At 39.7% G+C, this 20,903-nt stretch overlaps 1 protein-coding gene across 1 annotated transcript in view; it reads left to right on the forward strand.

Moving 5' to 3' along the window:
• The window catches only part of LOC143474904 (macrophage mannose receptor 1-like), a 43,641-nt gene that overhangs the window by 10,837 nt on the left and 11,901 nt on the right, over positions 1–20,903 (forward strand). Inside the window, exons 10-21 of the mRNA XM_076972566.1 lie at positions 15,546–15,661; positions 15,809–15,957; positions 16,336–16,532; positions 16,650–16,765; positions 16,943–17,027; positions 17,369–17,513; positions 18,172–18,210; positions 18,340–18,506; positions 18,605–18,669; positions 18,778–18,878; positions 18,971–19,110; positions 19,275–19,383. Of these exons, the coding sequence (XP_076828681.1) occupies positions 15,546–15,661; positions 15,809–15,957; positions 16,336–16,532; positions 16,650–16,765; positions 16,943–17,027; positions 17,369–17,513; positions 18,172–18,210; positions 18,340–18,506; positions 18,605–18,669; positions 18,778–18,878; positions 18,971–19,110; positions 19,275–19,383 (1,429 nt within the window). The remainder of the gene's footprint in view (positions 1–15,545; positions 15,662–15,808; positions 15,958–16,335; positions 16,533–16,649; positions 16,766–16,942; positions 17,028–17,368; positions 17,514–18,171; positions 18,211–18,339; positions 18,507–18,604; positions 18,670–18,777; positions 18,879–18,970; positions 19,111–19,274; positions 19,384–20,903) is intronic.

Consider the following 20,903-nt stretch of genomic DNA (forward strand, 5'->3'; position numbering starts at 1 on the left):
AGTTTAGTAGTAGTCTGACTCAATGGTATCTTGAATTCTGGCCTATCTGTACTATTTCCTAGGATGTATTCTGTGATCAAAAGCAAAGCACTTTGTAAGTCGCTCTGGATAAGAGCGTCTGCTAAATGCCGTAAATGTAAATGTAAATGCCTCTGAGCTCTTCAGGAAGAGAGTTCCAGAGCTTTGGGCCATAGTGGCTAAAAGCCCCATCGCCAATTTTTAATTGGCTTTTAGGAATCACCAGTAGATTACTGTTTGAAGACCTGAAAGACCTGACTGGAACATATCTAACCATCATTTCACTGAGGTAAAGAGGAGCAAGACCATGAAGACATTTAAAAACCATGACTACAACCTTAAAATCTATTCTAAAGCTGACAGGTAACCAGTGCAGTGAGTGGAGTTCAGGTGTAATATGATCTCTCTTTCTTCTCTAGTTTTGTCCACTCTGCTGCTGATGTGCCTCTGTTTGACCAGAGTAGCCTTTACTGCTTCTTTGTTTTTGAGAAGACGACGGATCATAAACAGTGTGGAGTTCCACCTTGTGGAAACATCCTGGATTAGGGATTCATTTTCCTGGTCAAGTGCACTTTGCTCCTTATACAGTTCCATTGTGTTGGCTGGACTGTGTCTGAAATGACCCACAATTGTGCAGCACTTTGCTACTACATCATTAAATCCACAACTGTCCAGGCACCCAGTCTATGCAAAATATGCGCAACACATGGCATGTGCTGAAATGGGAGCTGTCTTGCTGCTGCCATCATATTTCTGGCATAATCGGTGCCAATTGTTGTAATCTTTTGGTCAATTTTCCAGGACTCAGCAACAGAAAAAATGATCTGAGCAGTTTACTGCATAATGTCTGTCGTTGACTTTTTCTACAGTGAGGACAAAAGATGCTAATTGCCATACATTTACATTTACATATATGGCATTTAGCAGACGCTCTTATCCAGAGCGACTTACAAAAGTGCTACGTAGTTGCTTGGAATCTCCAAGGTAGTATAGATAGTCCTGAACACAAGGTACTCTAAGCTGGAAAAACCACTAGATGAAAGTCATATGATACCTAAGAATTATGCCAAGTCATTATTATACCTGAATATACACATCACCTGAGGAAAAAGACAGTAAGCAATTCCTATAACCCAATTATGCACAATACCTGAGAAAAAGACAGTAAGCAATACCTATAACAAACACCTGAGTAAAGAGACGATAAAGCACAGTAGATGAAAGGATAATTATGTAAAGTGCACTTGAAAGAGGTGGGTCTTCAGTTGGCGTTTGAAGACAGCAAGTGACTCTGATGTTCGGACACATAAGGGAAGTTCATTCCACCACCTTGGAGCCAGGACAGAGAAAAGTCTGGATGCTTGTCTCCCATGTGTCCTGGATGATGGAGGGTCAAGATGAGTCATACTTGAGGCACGGAGGGCTCTAGGTATGCTTCTGGGTTTTACCATGGCCATCAAGTAAGGAGGAGCTGGACCATTCTTTGCTTTGTAGGCCAGCACCAGGGTTTTACTTTGTTAACAATGCGCACTGTACGCGGTCACGTCAAGGTAGTTAAAATTGCTGACGGAAGACCAATGGTCAATGCAACACAATCAACTGCATTCAATATGTCTTGTTTTGACTGCTTTTCGTCATCATAAAGCTGCCTAATCTTACTCGTCATGGTTTTCTTACACGGGTGTTTGTAAGCAGAGTCCGTAAGTTGTTGAGCGGGGGGGTGGCGGGGTGGGGGTGGGGGTGGCGAACGTAAGTTGTTGGTTCTCCGCCAGTTGAGTGTGATGAGGCTCAACTGATGAGGCTCAGGGATTCCGTGTCATACAGCGCCGTGCTCAGGGTCCTAGTGCCTGTAGAATTAATGGCCCAATTAACGTAATTTAAAAACCAGGACATTTCCACAGTTTTAAAAAATATCCCGGGACGCCCGGGACAGGACGTGAAATACGGACATGTCCCGGGAAATACGGACGTTTGGTCACCCTATGTTTTAGGCTTGAGTAGCTTCATGATAAGCAAACTCCTTTTTGCACAACTTGCATACAACAGTAGTCTTTTTGAAAGTCCCATCAGGACATTTTTTAAAGCTGTAGTTGTCCCTCAGTGCACCAAGAGAAGCGGCTTCATCATCCATCGTTGTTGTTTGTGGATGTCACTTGTGCATCAGATTTACAGGCGTGCTAGAACACACGAATACAAAGGTTCCAGCTCCAAACTTTAATAAAAATGTGATTAATTCCGATAAAATTTTTAACGTGTTAAAATCTTTGTAATTAATTAATCGAAATTAACGCGTTAAAGGCCCCAATACACACACACACACACACACACACACACACACACACATATATACAGTGTTGTATAAAGTATTAGAGACCCATACTTGAGTAAAAGTACTCTATCAAAAAATTGACTTGAGTAGAAGTTGTAGTGTTCTTTAAAAACTTTACTTAAGTAGAAGTACAGAAGTATTCAGCATTTTTTGTAGTATTGCAAGTAGTTTATTCTAAAATTTATTACTCAAGTACTGAAAGTAAAAAGTACAAGTATTGTGTTTTGAATTAATTAAAGAAAGCCGTCAAAGTTTGATTATCAATTGTTTTTATATATCACTTACAAATCAAAGATGTCAAAGACCACAAATACAAGTATTCTGTATGTACAAACAAGTAGCAACTTAAAAAACTTAACACTTCATACACAAAAAACAGAAAACCTATGTCCCGCTAAGTCGTAGGTTTGACGCAGAAGTACAAGTTCGCCTTAATTTAGCTGACAAAACGACATGTATTTTGGACATAAAATCTGTCCATCGGATTCTAAGGGTGAGCCTACTGCCCTGCGTTTACCCTCAATAAATACCCTTACCCTATAAAACACTACACTATAAAAATGGGCACATGATTAGTCAGCATGAAAAGAGGCACGACATACTGTTGCTAAAAACACAACTCAGTGTGACATCGCCTTTATGATTGCCAGCTAATGTTAAGTGAATACTGCAGCACGTCGTGAACATAATTAGGCTAACCTAACTAGCGCTTACTGACAGCTAAAGCTGGTGTGTCTTCTGTGCGTTATATTTATAACTTACATTGATGTGCTTCTTCAAGTTCGAAGGTGAATTTTTGAAGGCCAATATTTCACCCTCTTTAGGGAGGCAGAGATGGCACTTCATCCTATAGGAATTTACTTTCACTCCAGCAAACGCAAACACTGTCTCTAGGTAGGGCCAGGGTGGTCTCCTTCCTCACCCTCACCGCCACGATCACTCGATGTTGAAGGTGTGAAATGTGCCAATATATGTCCATTAAAACGCCAACAAGCTTATTATGCAGCACTTATGCTGCTCTTCTGCTGTTACCAAACATGGTACCATCTCTTTTAATGAGATAAAAAGCGAATTATTTGGAATAATTTTAAGTATATGTGTATTTGTATAAATATGTAAATTAAGCTGAAGGTGCTGGAAAATACTGAAAATCTGCCGTACAAGTGCATGAATTCCTTCAAAGTGCCATACAAGTGCATGAATTCCACCTTGTAACTTCGCACGCACAAAAATCGAGAGGTGCACGACCTCGCGACGCGACTGCGCGCGTGGCCAACGCGCATGGGCGGAGCCACTGCGATTGCGTCTTTTTGCCGTGCGGACCCTTGTGGCAGTCACAACATGTCAAGTGAACCTAGATTACGAAGCTCAAGTGTTCAGTGAAGGCAGCAGCAGAGTAAATGAGATGCGACCGGAGAATGCGCAGTTTTCTCATAAGACAGCCTGATCGCTTGAACCGGTGACAGCGCCAGCTAACATGTTTATGATTGTAACAAGTAACTATACAGCACGTAAAAAATGTATCGGAGTAAAAGTATTAAACTGATGGAAAATATGTAGTGAAGTAAAAGTGTAAGTAGGAGAAAAAAATAATACTCCAGTAAAGTACAGATACAGCATTTTAGTACTTAAGTACAGTTGTGAAGTAGTTCTACTTCGTTACTATACAACTCTGTATATATATATATATATATATATATATATATATATATATATATATATATATATATATATATATATATATATATATATATATACAGTTGTGATCAAATTTATTCAACCCCCAATGCTGCGAAGGGTTTTATGGAATTCAGTGCACATTTGTAATTGTGTTCATAATGAAATCTTACAAGGACTTGTTAAAGAACTAAATGCAACTAAGATAGCATCAATTTTTTTTGTCATAAAGTATTAAATGGCCTTTTTGTGATTTCTTCATTGACACAATTATTCAACCCCTTTACGACTACCACTCCTAAGAACAGAGGTTCATTCCAGTGTTTTCCATCAGGTATTGAAAACATCTGTGGATGTCAACGAGCAGCAATCAAGCATGATAAGCACCAATTAGGCAGATTTAAAAGGACTGTGATACTCAGCTCCTTCTAGACATCTACTGGTGTGTTTCCAAGCATGGTGAAGGCAAGAGAATGGTCCCAGAAGACAAGAGAAGAGGTTATTGCTCTTCACAAGAATGGCAATGGATATAAAAAGATTGCGAAGTTGTTAAATATTCCAAGAGACACTATCGGAAGTATCATTCGCAAGTTCAAGTTAAAGGGCACAGTGGAAACGTTACCTGGTCGTGGCAGAAAGAAGATCCTGACCGCGACTGCTGTGCGCTACCTGAAGCGTAATGTGGAGAAAAATCCCCGCGTGACTGCTAAGGAACTGAAAAAAGACCTGTCAGATGTGGGCACTGAAGTTTCAGCTCAGACAATAAGGCGCGCACTGCATAACGAAGACCTCCATGCCAGAACGCCCAGACGCACCCCCTTGCTGACTCCAAAGAACAAGAAAAGTCGACTGCAGTATGCCAAAAGTCATGTGGACAAGCCACAAAGGTTTTGGGACAGTGTACTGTGGTCAGATGAAACTAAATTAGAACTGTTTGGGACAATGGACCAGCGCTATGTTTGGAGAAGGAAGAACCAGGCTTATGAACAAAAGAACACCTTGCCTACTGTGAAGCATGGCGGGGGGTCAATTATGCTTTGGGGCTGTTTTGCTTCTAATGGTACAGGAAAGCTTCAACGTGTGCAGGGTACCATGAATTCCCTTCAGTACCAGGAGATCTTGGAGGAAAATGTGATGGAGTCAGTCACAAACCTGCGGCTTGGGAGACGTTGGACCTTCCAACAGGACAATGATCCGAAGCACACATCCAAGTCCACTAGAGCATGGTTGAACATGAAAGGCTGGAACATTCTAGAGTGGCCATCGCAATCACCAGACTTAAATCCAATTGAGAACCTCTGGTGGGACCTAAAGAAGGCAGTTGCAGTGCGCAAGCCTAAGAATGTGACTGAACTGGAGGCTTTTGCCCATGAAGAATGGGCTAAGATACCCATAGGTCGCTGCAAGACACTTGTGTCAAGCTATGCTTCACGCTTGAAAGCTGTCATAACTGGAAAAGGATGTTGTACTAAGTACTAAAAAATAATGTCACTAGGGGGTTGAATAAAACTGATAATGATGTGAGCACAGTAAAGACATTTGTGGTTATTCCATCATAAATATTATGTTATGTTTGTCTAATTTATAAGTGCCTCTTTGATATAATTGTAAATAAGATGACTGAAATGATCAAAATCAATGTCAAACTGGCCAAAACACTTTATTTCAGTGGGGGTTGAATAAATTTGATCACAACTGTATATATATATATATAAACTGCTAAATAAATTACGTTATTTTCTGGACTATAGAGCGCACCCTCTATATAAGCCATTTTAAAATGGAAAGTGTTGCATAAGCATATATCTACTGAACTGAATACATTTAACTTAACTGATCAATTTCTGAACTGCGATAGATTTGGCTTTCAGCCGGTGTTGTGCCCAATTCCGACTCCCCTCGTTTATCTGCGCATAAAGACGCTACAGATTATATTGTCGATTTACATTTCTATGCATAAATAAGAGCTAGACTTTAATTATCCATCACAGCAAACAGCACGGCATTATCTATGTCCAAAGCCACACTGGCTCAAGGGTGTTAATTATTTAAAATTAAATACACACCAATGTTCACCTCTGACCACATGACTTCGCAGTATTACAGCAGTCTTCTTCTTTCGGCAATTCCTGTTTAGGGGTCCTCCATCTGGCCCTGTCCTGAGTGTCCTCCACTGACACACCAGCCACTCTCATATCCTCTACCACTGCATCCATAAACCTCCTCTTAGGTCTGCCTCTCCTCCTCTTGTCTGGAAGTTCCATCCTCAAGACCCTCCTACCAATATACCTCTCCTCCCTCCTCTGTACATGTCCAAACCATCTCAATCTCGCTCCTCTAACTTTATCTCCAAAACATGCTACATGTGCTGATCCTCTAATAGACTCATTTCTGATCCTATCCTTCCTCGTCACTCCAAATGAGAATCTCAACATCTTTATCTCAGACACCTCCATCTCCCTCACCTGTCTCTTTCTCAGTGCCACTGTCTCCAGTCCATACAACAGACCTGGGCAAACTACGGCCCGCGGGGCACATCCGGCCCGTTGTGCGTCCCTGTCCGGCCCACGAGAGGCCAATCATAAATGAAACAAATATCTATGTCGTGCGTGCAATACAACTGTGACGCTTTTATTTTGAAAGCGCTACGTTTGTGTTAATTCCGTGTGGACGTACCTGCGTGTGTGTGAGCTGTGCGAGAACACTGTAGGTGATCAGCGACAAGTTAAGGCTGAATTTAAACTTTCGGGAGTGAACGTTGCACCTCGCGCGAACCTCCGCAAACGGCGGAAAATTTACGTGACGAATTTTAATTGTGCATTGTGTTCCAGGTTTGAAAAGTGCTGGAATTTAGGCTAAAGTACTTGAAAATGCTTAACTGTATTTCGATTCACAACAAATAGCTGACTGAACAGGGGGGTATTCCAGAAAGCGGGTAAGTAAACTCAGAGTTAACGAAAGCTCAGGTTTTCCGTTCCAGAAACAGAGCTTAGAGAGAACCTGAGTCAGCTGGGAAATATTGAAATGGACCTTGAAAGTGCCGTAGAAGTGCTTTAAAGCTAGGTTTAAGCCTGGTTTATACTTGACGCGGTGCGAGGGTCCGCGCGGCGAAAATGACATAATTACGGTGGCCTCGCGCTCCGTCGATTCGCGAGGTCGTGCACCTCTCGAATTTTGTAACTTCGCGCGCGCGCCGCGCTTCAGCACAATGAACAAAGTCATGTTTGCAGGGTTCATACACCTTTACAAGGTGGAATATACGTCACTTTCAAGGTCCATTTCAATATTTCCCAGCACGTTAAACTTAATTAAGTTAAATATTTATACATATATTCGAAATGATCCGAAATAATTCGCTTTTTTATCACATTATTTTATTGTTGTTTATTTTCAAAACGCCCAATCTTAACGTCTTCACGTTCTCTCATGTTTCGTCCTGGAATTACAAGAGGCTCGTATTTGTTAATGTAATACAAGAAAACTGTTCATTCAGATGGCTATTTGTTGTGAAACAAAGTAGTTACAATTTCAAACATTTTCAAGTATTTAGCCTAAATTCCAGCACTTTTCAAATCTGAAACAAAAAGCAACATTAAAATTGGTCAGGTAAATGTTCCTTCCCCTGTTTTTGAGGGGTGTTTCTTTATACCAACACACATCGTTTCGGAGAACACTGCACAGAATGTGACGCAGCAAGTATAAACGCCTCCGCCGTTCGCGGAAGTTTGCGTGAGGTGGGCGGAGCCACTGTGATGACGTCATTATTGTTTGTGTGGCCCTCTGACACAATTCAGGTTTCTCATGTGGCCCCTTGTAAAAATTAATTGCCCACCCCTGCCATACAACATAGCAGGTCTCACTACTGTCCTATAGATCTTTCCTTTCATTCTAGCCGACACCCTTCTTTCACAGGTTACCCCAGACACTTTATGCCATCCACACCACCCTGCCTGCATTCTCTTCTTTATTATAAATAAATATTATATATGTAAATTATTTATTATAAATAATGTGTATTTTTGTTTTTTCCTAATTATTAGGCCTGTGTAACTTTAATGTGTTCCACAAAGGCACTAACTGATGAGACTGTCAGCCAATACGTGTAGCTACAACTTGACACCAACTGAATCAATTTGTAGCAGACTTAATCATCATATATTGCTAGTGTGTACAATCAGTGTGAGAACTGGTTTTTAGTATTGCACTGCGTTACATGTAATAATTACATCATACAAACGTTATCGCATCGTGTTTCCTCATATTTGATGTTGAGTTCTTGTAGGCTGAAATGTCCACACGTTTGCAGATGCAATTGGCAGCGCCAAGGTTGCAAACTCTCACGCATTGAGCGTGAGACACACGCATTTGGCTGTCTTCACACGCTCTCACGCCACACTTCACGCCACACGCCAAAAAAAAACCCACCCCCCCACTCCGGTTTAAATCTCACTAAAAGTGCTCTTGAAAACTTGGCAACCCTGCAGCGCATTATATAGCTGTCCTTTTACACGCTTGTAATGTAAACATTGGCTGTATGAGGTCAGGGATGTTCGGTAGGTTTTTCTGTCACTTTCTTGCTACGGTGGAGAAAGTTTGCGTATGTGATCACGTGATTGACCGGCTTCATTTGATTTGTCACTCATACTCGGGTGACGAGACGTTGGTCAGTCTTCTCACTGAAAAGACTAATTATTTACAAAACGAAAGTAACGGTAGCGCGCGGCGCAAATCCGATTGTAACGGAGTAAAAGTTGCGTTTTTCTCACCACATATTTACTCAAGTAAAAGTAAAAGTCGTTCATATTAAAACTACTCTCACAAGTAAATTTTTGTCCAAAAAGCTACTTGAGTAAATGTAACGGAGTAAATGTAACGCGTTCCTACCCACCTCTGCCAGTGATGTAATGTAAGAAGCTGATTCTGAACAAAAGTTGAGAGCGTGGTAGCACATATTAGGCCAATGACTTGTACACACAACAGTATATGTTTGATCACTTATTTTTTGAAATTTTAGGGGAAGCTGAGCTTCCCTTGCAGTCTTAGAGCAATCGCCACTGATATATATATATATATATCAGTAGCGAACCGTGACCATTAAACCTGGGCCCGCTCCCATCCCCCCGAAAAAAAAAATGTTTCCTCTCCTAATTAACTGCAATAAAGAAAAAAAAACTGAGACGACAGTACAGCTTTAGACACGCAATAAACAGTAATATCTGTACTAGATAACTTCTTAACAAAAATAAGGTTCCAACAAAATAAGGTTCACAGCTCCGTGTTCCTCGGAAGCGGAATATGTAAACAACGCGCACGAGGACGTCAAAGGAATGAATCGGAACTAGCTAGTGGTGGTACGCTAACGACAGCTAGCGTCGCCACAGCGGGTGGAAATTATCATACAGTTAAGCCCGCCCACTAAGAGGGAAGATATGATTGGTCAATTTTACTGTCATTTGAAACTGGTATTGCGCTGAATTATAACTGCCAGGCCCTCTGTAAACGAACAGCGGGCATCACAGTGCTGATAGGGGGAGACACAGACTCACAGGCTTCCACTTAACCCCTCACCTTCCAACACAGATTGAATAGACACGGGTGAATAATTTATTTGCTTATATTTTTGTAATTGTTTAGATGTCGATTGTCAAACTGTAAGTAGATAAAATAAAATTGGATAAATTATATTATATATATTTATGTTTTAAGAATATTTTTAGGCCCTCTGAGAGGGCGTAGAGGGCCCTGAGGATTCCCCACTGATATATATATATATATATGTATCGGGGGGGGGGGGGGGGGGGGGTGTATATCGCGATTGATCGCCAGTGGAGGGCGACATAGATATGGATCGGAGGTAAATAAACTAGATTTTTTTTCTCGCCGTGTGAAATCGGAAGTGTGGCGTGTGAGCGTATGAAGACGGTCAAATGCGTGAGACTTGAGAGCCCTGATATATATGTACGTGTAAAATTTGTAACTTGAGTAAGTAATACATTCAGAGTTATTTAACATTAAGGAGTAGTTGTTACATATGGCCTTCTGTGGGCAACAATTATGCTGAGGTGGCCTGCGGTGAAAATGAGTTTGACACCCCTAGCTTAAGGTAATGGAGCTTAAGCATTTATGGTTTTGATAGAGGGCTTGAAAAGCCTTCTATTGTTATTCCTCATACTTCTTATTATTTCTTCTTCTTCTTCTTCATCTTCTTCCACCACACATTTCTGTAATTAATACAGCCGGAACCGCTTAACGTACAGACACTGTTCAAACTGCGTTTCAAGTTCTGTGCTTTTTTATAACTAATAGGCTTTGTAATTTTTAATGAATTCAAGTTTAAACATTTTAAACTTCCACATAGGAATGAATGGCTGAATGTTCAGAATTTAAAATTATAACTGCCAGTTTAGAGACTGTGCTGTCAAGAAAAATTATCAAAAATCTCCTGGACTAAAACTAATTCCTTAAACTTTCACCTAGAACAGGGATGTCAAAGTCAAATGCACCGAGGGCCAAAAAACCAAATTTGCTACAAGCCGAGGGCCGGACTGGTTCAATAGGCTATGTGCAATCGTTTCAATGTTTAAATAAACATTGAAACGATTGCACATAGCCTATTGAACCAAGACCTAACACAGTGTTTATTATTATTATTACTGTCAGTAATTTCAAGTGAAAAAATTTTTCAACAAGCAAACAGATAAAAACAAACTTCCTTCAAAGAAAACATGTCCTGTACATTAAATGAATAAAGTAATAAAGGTTTGAAAAGTGCTGGAATTTAGGCTAAAGTACTTGAAAATGCTTGAAATTGTAACTACTTCGTTTCACAACAAATATCTGTCTGACTGAACAGTTAACAAATACGAGCCTCTTGTAATTCCAGGATGAAACATGAGAGAACGTGAAGACGTTAAGATTGGGCGTTTTGAAAATAAACAACCATTAAATAATGTGAATAAAAGCGAATTATGTCGAATCATTTCGAATATATGTATAAAAATTTAACTTAATTAAGTTTAACGTGCTGGTGCGCACAACGTTACAAAATTCGAGAGGTGCACGACCTCGCGAATCGACAGCGCGCGACGCCCTCGCCCACGGGCGGAGCCACTGCGATTACGTCATTTTCGCCGAGCGGACCTTTTGTGCGTGCAAAACACCAGCGGGCGGCTGTGGCCTGCGGGCCGGTTCTAATAGTAATTAAATATCATCCAGGGGGCCATAGATAATCAATTCGCGGGCCGGATCTGGCCCGCGGGCCTTGACTTTGACATATGTGACCTAGAACATCCATTTAAATTTTGAGGAAGGCCTACATATCTAATCATTTAATCAAAGCTTTCCCATCTTTCTTGAAACACCCTTCCAACTGTATAGATTTTTCTTTTCTTGGACATTTGGGGATCATTACTACATGGGTTAAAGTTCTCCGTCACTACGACGGATTTCCGTCATTTGATTTTTGGGGGGAAAAAATCCGTCAAATAATAATAAACCACACACGCGTGTGCTATCTGTTTTGTGGTCGAAATATGATTCTTACTGGCGCTCATCAGCGCTGGATGGATGACGGCGGTGTCGTTTGATTGACTTGCGGGTGCACCTTCTGATTTTCGGACATAACTAGAAAAGTGACCTCCCCCTCCTGCCTGACCGTAGCGCGCGACTCCATTAACCTCCCGCAAACCTGCGCGAACTCTGGAGGCTATTTGGCGCGTCATTCTTTGGTAGTATAAAGAAATACCCCGCAAAACAGGGGAATGAACATTTACCTGATGAATTTTAATGTTGCTTTGTGTTTCACGTGTGAAAAGTGCTGGAATTTAGGCTAAGTAGCCTACTTGAAATGCTTGAAATTGTAACTACTTAGTTTCACAACAAATATCTGTCTGACTGAACAGTTCTCTTTACGTTAACAAATACGAGCCTCTTGTAATTCCAGGACGAAACATGAGAGAACGTGAAGACGTTAAGATTGGGCGTTTTGGAAATAAACCACCATTAAATAATGTGATTAAAAGCGAATTATTTCGAATCATTTCGAGTATATGTATAAATATTTAACTTAATTAAGTTTAACGTTGATCCGTGCGTCTAAACGGAACTTGGTGTTTGGTGTGCGCGGCGGAAGAATACACGGTTATGCGGCTTGGGACCGAGGAGGACAGCGTCAGGATAGGATAACTGCGTACAGGACATTATTCGCGTAATCCTGAAAACTCCCCAGTTCTGAAGTCTTTATAAAAAGAATGAGCAACATGCCCAAATGAGACAGTAAATTGTTACTGATACAGAACTGTTATCTTTTACAGTCTAATGAAGTACCTTATTGAGCATGAGATCACCAAAACAGTATAGAAGTCAAGTTAGTTTACTTGGAAGCAGTTAGAAGACAGTGTGAACAGTTGTGAACATAGTTTCTCATAGTTTGTTTTTTTTTATCTCCGTCATACCTTTTAAAACTCACCAAGATTCACTAAATTTGACTTGATCTTTAAATAATTTTCTGGAAGAGGACCCCCAGATAGATAAGTATACTTTGTAAATGTGTTTAATATGTGGAATTAGGCAAAAGAGGCCGCGTCCCAACTACACCACATTTTCAGTAATTGCTGGCATTGTCTTTTGCCAGGAAAAATTTTCAGTCAAATGAAAATTTCTTGCTTTAACCCATGCATTACTACCATTATTATCAATTTGACCTTTTGTTTTTTTAGACAATTAGGCTTTAAGCTACACTGAAAAAAATGTGGAGTAGGGTTTATTTAAAAAACTTAGGAAAGTTTTTCCATGTAAAAACAAGTACATATAACAAAGCATATATTCAAGTAATACTTACTCATAATTCTCAGTGTATTTAACAACTGTTTCAGTAAATGTTACTTTGCAACACATTTATACAATTAGATTTTACTCAGTGTACCTTAGTAGATGTTACTACAACAATGTAGCACCACATTCTCCCATTGCTTTTATTATTTACATAATAGTAGTAATTTTGAAGTTCTTTAATAATGCTTAACTGCCAAATATTTTGTTTATTACAGTATTAATTTCTGAAACAAAACGTGCATTAAAATTTTACATGGAATGAAATCAAAACATTGCACAACATATTGTGAAGAAGTTAAAAAAATGCTCTTTTTATTGCAGCAACACCAGCTCACACAAGCAGTGCATCAATATTGCACAACAGAAGAACTCTTCACTCTTATATACATATACCTATATAAAGCGGAACCTCACTCACCTCCCTATTCTAGCTATTAGACACGGTAACTGTGCCTAAGATGAACTCAAGGGGCATTCTGGGTAGATGAATGCCCAGCCCCCTACTATACAAAAATAACATCAGGGCTAGAGTGCGCCGCTACAATATATAAAGCTTTAAATATTCTTAAAGTATTCACATATTGATGTACTGAAAAAAAGACTTCAGCAGCTAAACTACATAACTAAGAATTTAACACGGCGAAGCCTTTCCAAAAACACACTTGAATCTACATTCAAGCACATTCAAATGATTATATTTACACTGTTTACTATACTTTAATGGTGACCATCCTTATTTCTGAACATTAATTATTAATCCCAGTTAGCATAAGTTACTTTGCTAATACTTCTGCCTTGCAGTTCAATAACCCGAACCGGAAATAAACTAACATTGCCTCAGTAAAGCTAACCGCTTGGATTGTTAACATGGCAGTCTCAAACGTTTATTTAAAAAACTGTAAGTTAAATCTCTGCTGCATTCCGTGTGAAAAATGTTTGACTTGGAACAAAAGCTGACGTCACTGTGCATGCGTGGATCCTGCAAGTGACCTTTTCTTGCTGTTTTCAGTTTTGCTTCTCACAAAAAGAAAAAAATACAAAAACTTTTAAAATTTGAATTTGCCATTTAGACTATAATTTACAAATGTATTTACAAAGAAACACCAAGTATTACATATAATTTTACGTGAAATTCTGAAGTAACTAGACTGTACTAGATTATTCTTTTAGATAATACTTAAATAAACTTAATTATATTTACAAAGTCAAAAAATATTTTTTTACAGTGTATCGTGGGCCACATAAAATGATGCAGTGGGACACATTTGTTTGACACCCCTGACCTAGAGGCTGTAGAGAATATTCCATCCTGCCACATTATAAGCCTTAAGCATTCCAGACAGTAAAAAAGTTATACATATAACCAAACATACAACCAAACAAAGATATTTGTAGTAGAACCTAGATACCTTTACAAGATTTACATCATTCATCAATATTGAAGTTTTTCTTCCTAACCCAAGGTAACCCAAATCTAGATAAAAGAACACAATGTTTACAATACTGTGAAAGATGAAGTGCATAAGATCCTTGCCCTAAAATATACAATTTCAAAGTAATGTTAGCAGATAATTATGTATGGCCAGAACTCTGGTGGCCAAGTTTTCAATATACTAATGGTTGAACATTTTAGCAGGACTACTCATGTAAATTATACTTGAACAACAATACTTTGCACCCTAATGCTTTCTGATGCAGTCCTGCACAGGTCCAATTTAAGACCGTATTAATTCCGTGGTCCACTAATATTGCAAATCAATTCAAGACACAAATATATGCAAAAAATGTCATCTGGCCAATACTTAAAATTGCTAGAGTTACTCTAGTAGTAGTTGACTTAGCTGATGGTGCACTGACATGTTTCTTCCTTTTAACTAAACATCCTAAGAAAAGGTTACATCTGAGATGGCTCATTTCTGGTCCTGTACACATAAAACATTATTTGGAAAAGACAAGACATGGTAAAGTTGCTGATTCATGTTTAGGAAACAAAGACAATGAAGTTAGAAATCATCAATCCACACTCACAGGGTCAGAGCTCATTACCAGAGGAAAATGCTGATGATAGCTAATTCTGAATGTTACCGGATCAGTGTATTCCAAGACAGTGAAAAAAAAATTCATGCCACATGTTACTGATGGTGAACTTTTAATACATTAATTAACACTATTAATGGGCCAAATGGGTAGTTATGGTCTGGTGGTGTGTGTACCACAGTGCCCCAATGATCACTGGTGTGTGTGTGTGTGTGTGTGTGTGTGTGTGTGTGTGTGTGTGTCGGTGTGTTCTCAGTGCACCAATGGGTAAATGTGGAGGACTAAGTCCGATTGGGTGAAAATCACAATTGGCAATATAGCAACTTCACTGAAGTAAACATAACTGAAGAAAATCATAATATCAATTGGGGAATAGTGGAATAGTTCAGGTGATTAAAAATTAAAGTCATTACATGTTTCTGTATCACCCTCTTGATTTATTTAATAATTTCAAACTTCTGGTGTAAAACCCTAGAGAGGACTTTTACTTCCTGAACTGGCCACTTCTGGATTTCACCTTATTTTGTTAACATTCACCTGTCCTTCAATAATTAGTCACTTTTTCTTGCACATCAACAAATGAAATACTTAGAATACAATTCCATATCCATAATGCTTTCAAAGCTAAATCCTGGTTTCTTGGTTTCTACAGGGTTGGATCAGATTTAGCTCTTTCTGTTATAGCATTGGTGTAGAAGCCAAAACCTTCAACGAGTCCAAAGCTACATGTGGACAGAAGGGAGCTGGCCTAGTGCAGGTCAATGACAGGTAACGCAAACATTATCTGTCATGATTTTGCATTATATTAATTCATCTGTTTTTCTTGTCAGTGTAAAGTGAATATATTTTGTATTGCCTGAAATCACTTTGTGTATAATGTAATATGATATGTATATAATTTGTGGTTTTTATTAGGTATGAGAATGCGTTTTTGATCAGCCAAGTTGGTCTGCGACCTGAAAAATATTTTTGGATTGGACTGTCCAATACTGAACGAGCTGAACGGTTTGAGTGGACAAATAAGGAAACAGTCAAATTTACACACTTTAATGTAGGAATGCCAGGTACATGTAACATACAATACAATGTTCACTTGTTATGCTAAAGATCTTGATATTGATGGAGCAATTAGAAACATTTAAAGAACCAGAAACATTTAAAGAAATTATAAAACGTTTTAAAGCATGTGGTTCAAAGAAGTGCAATGATTTTTTCCATAAATATTTTAAAGACCCAGACTTATCTTTGTGGTGTTTTGAGGACACTGAATTACTGAAAATTTAAATTTTACAGTATTTGTTCTGTTCAAATATTTACATTAATGTTGTGTTACGTTACGTTGAAATGCTTGTAATTATGTTTGAGAAAGAAACACTGTAAATGGAAACTGCCATTTTGAGTCAAGAATTATTAACCATGTCTGTTTTGTTTTTACCTGACAGATAAACACAGGGGATGTGTTGCCATGTTAACTGGGACCTCAGCAGGATTATGGGATGTAATTTCCTGTGACCAAAAGCAGAAGTCCATCTGTAAAAAAATAGCAGAAGGTGTTACCACGACTAAAGAGCCACCTACAACACAACCTCTCAGCTGCCCGTCTAAATGGTTAAAAAAAGATTCTGCTAATTGCATTCGGGTACAGACCTTTTTAAAGACGCGCGCGCACACACACACACACACACACACACACACACACACACACAATGATATGATGAGGTAACGCATATACTCACAAAAATGTTACACTTCTCAGGAATATAAAAATAAAATTGACAATAAGAAAACATGGCTTGAAGCCCGTGATTTCTGCAGAGCAATTGGTGGTGATCTTGCAAGCTTCCACTCTCAAGCTGAAAGTGACAGTCTATCGTAAGTGACATTTTTATGTAATGTATACTTTTGAAAAAATGTATAAACTTTTTTTTGTATAAATGTATAAATGTACCCCACAATAATTTCAAGGGTGCTTCATAGTTTTATTTCAAGTGGTACTGATATTATTTTGCAGTGATTCCTTGACACAATTAATTAACTGTCTTTTAATAGGTATAATTCAAACAATGATCCAGCATGGATTGGGTTTTCCAGTCTGGATAGAAATGCTGGCTTTGTGTGGACAGATGAAACTCCAGTGAGTTTGTTCTAAATTATTTCAGTATATTACCTCAATATCCTCATTGTAACATTTAAACATTTATTTATTTTTTGGAGTGGTTAATTAGACATCATTTTGAAACACATTACACAAAGACCTGTATACACATGGTGAATCAATAACCTTATCTCAGTATACCAATGGCACTCAGATCACAGAGAAAATTAATCAAATCAAATAATCAAATAATCAAGATTTGGTTTTACTTTAGCAGAAATTGCATAGCAGTTTGCAGGTTTAGCTTTGAGTTTGCTTTGGGTTTGAATGTCTTGAGCTTCCTATTTTAGTTCTCTATTGTGTGTGTTTCTGCATTCCAGTCGGACTATGAAAACTGGAGCTATGGTGAACCCAATAATTACAATGATAATGAGCTTTGTGCAGAAGTTACCTTTTTCTTTGGCCACAGATGGAATGATAGGGACTGTGAAGCCTACAATGACTGGATCTGCCAGATACGATTGGGTAGGTGTTCAACAAAATTGTCTGAGACACATTTTGACCTTTCACAAATTTCAGTATTGCCAAACAAATGATTCCATCTACAGTGACCATAGAACAGTTGTTGTCGGTCCTAATGTTTATTCACTACTCACTTGCCAGAGTTCTGGCATAGCTTGGAAGGGGGACTGTAATTTTGGGTTTTAACCCCCTTTCATGACCAAGTGTTTTTGTGATTTTGTACAGTAATTGCTTTAATATTGCTTTAATTATGCTATTAAAAGGGCAAAGCCCTAGACACGAAATTAATACATCCATTAGATGGATTAATCATGTTTTATTCTCTAACACCTGCTATTTTGAGATACATGGTTAACCACTAAGGACCATGCATTTTTGCATTTCTAATAAAAATATAGCCATCTAGCTGCATTAGTGATGAAGCTAAAACTAGTGGAACAGCCATAATTTTATTTCCTACGTCTATTAATGTTAAGATTTGTTGATTTAGCTCGTGTCTTTAATTAATGACATGTTGAATTCTGAACAGTACAAAGACTACTTCTTTAGTAGTCTTCGACCACTCTACTACTAACTAAACTGCACTTGTCAATTTGATTTTACATGGTGATTTCATTTAACATTTTCATACCCCCTGAATTAATTCCTGGCTATGCCACAGGCACAACTCCCAAACCACCACCTACAAGTGCCCCCCAAGGTAATAACTTTAAAACTTCACTGTGTACTTTGTAACAATTTAAATTAAGCTATATAATGCTATAGAATACATGCAATTTACAGTAAATATACCATTGTTGGTTATGTTTGTATTCTTTCTAATCCATAGAGGAGTTTAATATAACTGCTGATGGCTGGATTGAGTTCAGTAGTTATCAGTATTTCATCAATAAAAATGCTCTGTCTATGGAAGATGCTCGTGATTTTTGCAGGAGCAACCATTCTGACCTCGTTGTCATAACTGGCCAAACTGAGAGGAAGTTTATTTGGAAGCAGGTAAAGGACCCAGAGTTCTTTGATTTTAGTATCGCCATTGTAATAGATAAGGGCAATGTTCTTACCATTCATAGTGTTTGTTAAATTCCTTTTTGCAGATTTCAAGGAGCAATGAGAACCAGTACTATATTGGAATGACAGTCGGACTGGATAAGTCTTTTAGGTAATCCTACCCAAAAAGTCACACCAAATGAAGGTTCACAAACCATTTTGCTAAGTGAAATATTTTTCTTTGTTAGATGTTTAAATATTTCTCCATGTTTTCTTCTAGTTGGTTAGATGGGTCCCCAGTTGTCTATACAGCATGGAATCAAAATGAACCAAACTTTGCTAACAATGATGAGAACTGTGTGACCATTTACAAGGATATGGGTAAGAGGGATTTTTCTGCATTATTTCTGTTTTATAATGCCAAATATTGCCATGTAAGGTTGAGGATAAATCTAAACATCTCTATCAATCAGGCTTCTGGAATGACATTAACTGTGGAGTACCATTACCCTCTATCTGTAAAAGAAAAAGTAATTTAATCCCCAACACAATGGCACCCGTAACTGCACCATCAGGAGGTTGTGCTCCTGAATGGGTCTCTTTCCAGGGAAAAGTAAGTAAATTTGCAGTTACATAAACTAAGGGTTTGTGAAATTATAAACAAATGAAATGTTATAACTAATCCAAAAACAACAGCTCACATGTATGACTACATGGACAACATTGGCAAATAGAATCTAACATTTCTGATCTCACAGAATTTTAATTTCTTTCTAGTGTTATAAAATTTTAGGGAAAGGTGATGAGAAAACATGGCATGATGCCCGGCAGCACTGCATCTCTCAAGGAGGCAACTTGGTTTCCATTGGGAGTCAAACAGAACAAGGTAAACTTTGAATTAGAATTCATAAACTCTCTTTAAATGTGAATCTCTACACTTAGTGCTGACTCATCATGCACTTTTGTTCCAATTCAGTTAGAAGGTGCTGTACATTATTTTAGAATTCATTAAAATATAATAAAAAATAAAAATAATAAAATATATAAAATAATAAAAAGTGATAAAATCTAAAGATTTATGGAACTGACAGCAAATTGGTCAGAACTTTTGTGATGGGTTTCATTTAAACCAGGGGTGTCCAAAGTGCAGTTCAAAATTTAAAAGAGAATTTTATATTTTACCAGAAGATGGCAGAAGATAGACTTGTGTAACGTGGTTTGTGCCACGGAGCGAGGAGACGGACACAAATGCTGAGATGAGTGAGATTTAATACAGGGAATACCAAAACCAGGGTCGATAAAACAGGCATGGGTCACAACGGGCAGGCAGTCCAGACATGAAATACGAACAGACATAATCGGTACTAAACACGACGGGGAAATACTGGGACTTTATACATAGAAACTAACTAGGGACAGGTGATGGCAATGACACTGGGGCGTGGCAACAAACAAGGAATAAACGCGACAAACGAGCAGGGCGGGACAAACAGGCAGGGAACACTGACATGAGGGAACCCAGAGTGACAGCTACGAGAGGGGGCGTTGCCCTACGTGACAGAACCCCCCCTCAAAGCGTGCCACTCCGGGGCACGCAAGGGCAGACAGGACAGGGACAGCGGACACAGGACAGACCGGAGGGACAGGACCAGACAAAATAGGACGAGGGACCTGGGACACGGCAGGGACTGGAGACAGGGAGACAGGCCAAGAGCTGGGCCGGGACACGGCATGACACGGGACACAGGGAGACCGGATAGGGCCAGGGCGAGGCACAGGAGCAGGGCTGGACAGGACAGGACCGGGGACAGACACTGGAGCGGGGCCAGGGGACAGGGCAGAGGTAAACACTGAGGCAAACACGGCTTGGACGACGGAGACTGGGACAGGAACGAAGTGGGTCACAATCTGGGGAACAGACACGGGAACCGGGACAGAGAGGACATCACCGGAAACAGACACAGGGTCAGGTACATGTACACGAACAGATACACACACAGGAACAGGAACCAACACAAATCCAGGGACGGAACAAGGGAGCAAGGGGAGCAGGGGCAACGAGACAGGAGTACAGGGCAGAGCAGGGGGCACAAAGAGTCCGTGCCCAGCAGGGGGCAGCACAGTCTCTGGGGTTACAGGCACGGCCTGGCGGCGGGCAGCGGGAACAGGCAGCGTCCGCTGGCGGGCAGCGGGAACAGGAGCCGGCGTGGACGACCTCTCCTGGGTCGCAGGGACAGGAACCGGCGTGGACGACCTCTCCTGGGTCGCAGGGACAGGAACCGGTGTGGACGACCTCTCCTGGGTCGCAGGGACAGGAACCGGTGTGGACGACCTCTCCTGGGTCGCAGGGACAGGAACCGGTGTGGACTGCCGACGGGCAGCGGGGACAGGAACAGGCACGAACTG

The sequence above is a fragment of the Brachyhypopomus gauderio genome, chromosome 14, assembly GCF_052324685.1.
Source record: "Brachyhypopomus gauderio isolate BG-103 chromosome 14, BGAUD_0.2, whole genome shotgun sequence".
NCBI lineage: Eukaryota > Metazoa > Chordata > Actinopteri > Gymnotiformes > Hypopomidae > Brachyhypopomus > Brachyhypopomus gauderio.